At 31.3% G+C, this 4,569-nt stretch overlaps 1 protein-coding gene across 1 annotated transcript; it reads left to right on the forward strand.

Moving 5' to 3' along the window:
• Nucleotides 1-200: 200 nt before the first annotated feature.
• LOC143626381 (putative protein disulfide-isomerase A6) lies at nucleotides 201-4,334 on the forward strand. The gene is made up of 11 exons (XM_077096518.1): nucleotides 201-343; nucleotides 1,059-1,143; nucleotides 1,223-1,320; nucleotides 1,405-1,460; nucleotides 2,124-2,241; nucleotides 2,378-2,405; nucleotides 2,482-2,573; nucleotides 3,149-3,305; nucleotides 3,390-3,514; nucleotides 3,608-3,707; nucleotides 4,269-4,334. Exons 1-11 carry the CDS (start codon nucleotides 201-203, stop codon nucleotides 4,332-4,334), a joined length of 1,068 nt encoding a protein of 355 aa, XP_076952633.1.
• Nucleotides 4,335-4,569: the final 235 nt, after the last annotated feature.

Here is a 4,569-nt window from a genome sequence, read left to right on the forward strand (position 1 = left end):
TAATGAAAAAGAAACAGTCAAGAATACTTGTAAAAATGTGAGCGGAGTACATGCCGTTGTGTCTCGATTTATTACTATAAATAATTTAACGAAACAGAAATAGTCAAGAATCAAGAATATTATTATAGCTATATATAAAAAAGTCAGTAGTAACACTAGCTTTTCCATCACTAACCATCTTCTCTAAATTTCAACAGAAAATGTTGAGCTCATTAACCTGTTTCACTTTAGCTCTCTGCTTCTTCTCGCCCGCCATCGCTGATGTCGTCGTGCTAACCGAAGACACCTTCGAGAAGGAAGTCGGCCAAGATCGCGGTGCACTAGTCGAGTTCTACACTCCTTGGTAATTTAACCCATCTCATGTTATTTGCATTATTTGTTATAGTTTTGATCTAGATATGTGTAAGGTCTTAATTTATATCTTTGATTTTCGTTGTATAAGAAAAAAACGGCCCAAAAACCGAAAAAAATGAAACGAAAAATCGACGTTTTGGTTTTATGCTTTCGTGAAAATCAAACTTTCGGTTCGGTTTTGGTTTTGTATGTAACAAAACTGAAAAAGCGAACAGAATTTATAAATATTCATTTGTTTTGTTTTTAATTTTATGCAATTTAAAGGAATTTAATAAATAGTGTACTCCAAATACTTTAACCCAACTGTATAATAATCAATTAGTTATTAATTAACAAAAAAATATTAAGCCCAAATATTGTGGTTCAATCTTTTTTCGGCTCAAAAACTCTCATGCTCAAAGGGCAACCGAACCGAACCCAATCCAAAAACAAAAAAAAAATCAAAATTATAAAAACTAAAACTGAACAGGTTTCAAAACTAACAAAGCCAAAATTTCAGATTTTGGTTCGGTTTTAACCCAAAACCATGCCATACAAGCCTCTAAAAGATTTTCACTAACCTTACAAGTTAATTACCTGTAGACAAAAGCTGTTTGTGAATAATATTAATTTTCTTCTTCCTTATGTTTAAGGCTTTACATGCATATCATGATATGTGAATAACATGAATATTGACAGTCTAATCTAATCTAATCTGGCTGCAGGTGTGGTCACTGTAAAAAGCTTGTCCCTGAATATGAAAAGCTTGCTGATAACTTCAAGAAAGTAAATTCTGTTGTGATTGCAAAGGTAAGTATAACTTTGAGGTTCTTGAATATGTTTGTCAATATATGTATTAGCTTTAACTATCAATATATGTTAATGCCAGGTGGACTGTGACGAGTATAAAGACGTTTGTCTCAAATATAAGATTACTAGTTATCCCACCATCCAATGGTTTCCTAAAGGATCATTGGAACCCAAAAGGTAATTAGTGTTGTTATACATCATTTCAAATGCCTTTTGTTTTGTTTACTAAACCAAGCATCTGTTTTTTGAATCTTTCTTTAGGTATGGAGGCGATCGCACTGCTGAAGCATTTGCTGAATTTATAAACCGTGAAGGAGGTAATTAGTTCTCACACATATTTGGGTTACTAACTTTTGTTATAAATTTTGTAAAGTTTTACAAAATGATCGATAATTTTACATTTATAATCGATTACATAAATAGTCCTCATTCTTTGTTTTTGTAACATATTTTCAGTCTAACATTATTCGTGTGATTAACTCGAACTTTAGTTATTTAATTTATTGTGATCATCTTACAACGAAATTTATTTTTAAAATTTATGTGTGTTCACAAAACATCAATATTCTTTATATAATACTTTAAATAAAAAATTTAATGCATTTCTCGAAATGGTCACATTTGGTAAAATATATATTTATTTAAAAGAAATTCATATGCTAAATTAAATAAATTAAAATTAAAAATTAAATGTTGGGTGCAATACGGTAAAAAAATTTTTTTTTTAAATTAATTATATTAAGTTTGTAGACCCTAAATATGCTACAAAAGTAAAGTAGAATGACTATTTAACTATCAGATCATTTTGTAAAACTTAACAGAACTTTTAACAAAAGTTTGTTTTTGAGCCCAAATGTGTTACAAATTGAAAACCTTTTCAAAGTTGGACCAGGTGTATAGTTAATTAACTCTTTAAAGTTTTAGGGGTGCTGTTTAAGTTAATTATGTTTAAAAGTGCAATATTATTGTTTCATTTTCAGGGACCAATGTGAAGATAGCTCCAGTTCCCTCAAGTGTGGTGGTTCTAAATTCTGACAACTTTAATGAAATTGTATTGGATAGCAAAAAGGATGTGTTGGTTGAGTTCTATGCACCTTGGTCAGTCATGTTAAGTTTAGTCACAGTTTTATATTCCTTAAAGCCATATATAGTCAAATCAATTTGTATACATAAGTTAATAAGGTGTTGATTATTATTGTTGACTTGCATTTTACAATTTTGTTTTCTGTAACAGGTGTGGGCATTGCCAGACCCTTGCTCCTGTATGTATCTGAGCTCTTAATATTAACTTGCTAACCGGATCCTAATTGTACAAAGTATTGTTTGTGTGAGTGACAGATTTATGAAAGTGTTGCGACTGCATTCAGAAACGAGGAAGATGTGGTTATTGCGAAACTTGATGCTGATAAGCATAAGGATCTTGGTGAAAAGTAAGTAATATGGATAGTAATGGCTCTTTATCGACATTGGTTATTGTTTTAAACTGAACCATAACCGAATTCTCTTGTTATGAAAAACAATAACGGATTGTTTTTGGTTAAATCAGTTAAAAACTACGACCGCTATGACCACTTTTTGTTCGGTAATGGTTCATTTTTTAAAAAACTGTTACTTATATACAAATTAATGCCAATGTTATGTACATCAAAAACCATTAAGCTAGCTTGTTCATGTCTGTTTCATTTTTAAACATTTACATGCGCATGCATAGCAAATATACATGCACATGATTTACACATACATTGTACGTATTTCAACAATTTTCTTGTATTTTAAAATTTTGTTAAAATTGAAAAATAAATGATTTATTTTGTTCTTTCTGTTTCTGCAAATAAATGCCATCTACATAGAATCCTCTTCCCATATAATATATAATAATGTTGATGTATAAATATCAGTTTGGCTTGGTTTTCTAGGTTAAAAAAAATTCATATACTCGAATCCAGGTAGTTTGAGTGTTTATTTAGATGTATTTTGTCACTTATCAATAGATTCGGTTATGTAGGTACGGTTTGAGTATCTATCCAACAATAAAGTTCTTCCCGAAGAACAACAAAAATGATGAAGACTATGAACGCGAGCGAGAGATCGATAGTTTTGTAAACTTCATCAACGAGAAGTGCGGTACTATTCGGGACACCAAAGGGCAACTAAAACCCAAAGTTAGTCCCCTCTAAAATTGAGCTTTTACCAATAAAACATTTATTATACATCTAACATTTCTATTTCATGGTCGATCAACGTAGGCGGGTATAGTTGAAGAATTAGATGGCTTAGTGAAGGAGTTTGTAAGTGCCGGTGATGATGAAAAGAAAGATGTGTATGCTAAGATTGAGGATGAAGTTGAAAAGCTCTCGGGTTCTGCTGCTAGGTTATCTTTTTATTCTGCTTCTGGTATACATAATGCGTACACTATATATGTGGTTACGTGATTTTCACACGGTGGTTTTATTGTGAATTTTAGATATGGTAAAGTATATGTGAAAGCTGCCAAGAGTAGTTTGAGCAAAGGTGATGATTATCCAAAGAACGAGATGCAACGTCTAGAACGCATGCTTGCCAAGGTAATTATAATGATACTTTTCGATAATACACTTTGGGTGACTTTCAATCCGTTATATAACACTAAGTTATTGCTTGAACAACCTAAATCATTTAAAAATTTGATCAATGGTTCCTATTCTATAAGTTTTGTATTTCTTAGATATAAAAATGTATATGCTATGTACATACAAAACCAATAAAGTGTATGCTCATATATATATGATAGAATCTCAAAATTAGGAACTTGATTACTGAAATTGAAATGAATAGTGATGCGATTCGAGATGGATGATCTCCGGTTTACAAGGTTAACAAACCCTAATTTTAATAAACAAAAACATCGACATCTCAATAAACAATACACGATCTACTAATACTACTTCTAGTTGCGGTTATTGGCTTAACTTCCCGCTACACGTCCTCCTACTAATTCTCGTTAATAGTTGGGTACGTATCAATATATCTTTTTAAATATTACCAGTTAACCTTTAGTTACACATGTGTAGGTGATAGAACCTACATATATATGAAAGGAAACATCTTTAGATTGTAAGAATATATGGTCTTGTCTTCTTTTGCAGTCGATTAGCTCCTCGAAGGCCGACGAGTTCACTGTCAAGATGAACATCTTATCCGCCTTTGCATGATGAATGAGAAGATCAATAGATGGTTAATTACTATAAGTCGATATATATATTTGATCTCGTCCATAATTAGATAGGTACTTTGTTTTTTGGATTTTGGAACTTGCTAATTTTTGAGGAGTGCTTGTTTTATTTCAAAGTTTTGTCAATAAAGATAGTTTTGCCAATTTTTCTGTATATCGTCGTCATATTTCAAAGTGATTCGGTATGACTTCCAAAGTGTAAATACTAAAACTGT

The sequence above is a fragment of the Bidens hawaiensis genome, unplaced genomic scaffold (assembly GCF_021521415.1).
Source record: "Bidens hawaiensis isolate Kalapana, Puna unplaced genomic scaffold, B.hawaiensis_p1.1 tig00000055_1, whole genome shotgun sequence".
NCBI classification, from domain to species: domain Eukaryota; kingdom Viridiplantae; phylum Streptophyta; class Magnoliopsida; order Asterales; family Asteraceae; genus Bidens; species Bidens hawaiensis.

Bases quoted from the DNA above. Each gene is read 5' to 3' on its own strand.
- LOC143626381 (XM_077096518.1), top strand. From the start codon at position 201: ATGTTGAGCTCATTAACCTGTTTCACTTTAGCTCTCTGCTTCTTCTCG. The intron at 1,144-1,222 runs GTAAGTATAACT...TGTTAATGCCAG, and splicing joins ATTCTGTTGTGATTGCAAAG to GTGGACTGTGACGAGTATAA. The intron at 2,406-2,481 runs GTATGTATCTGA...TGTGAGTGACAG, and splicing joins ATTGCCAGACCCTTGCTCCT to ATTTATGAAAGTGTTGCGAC.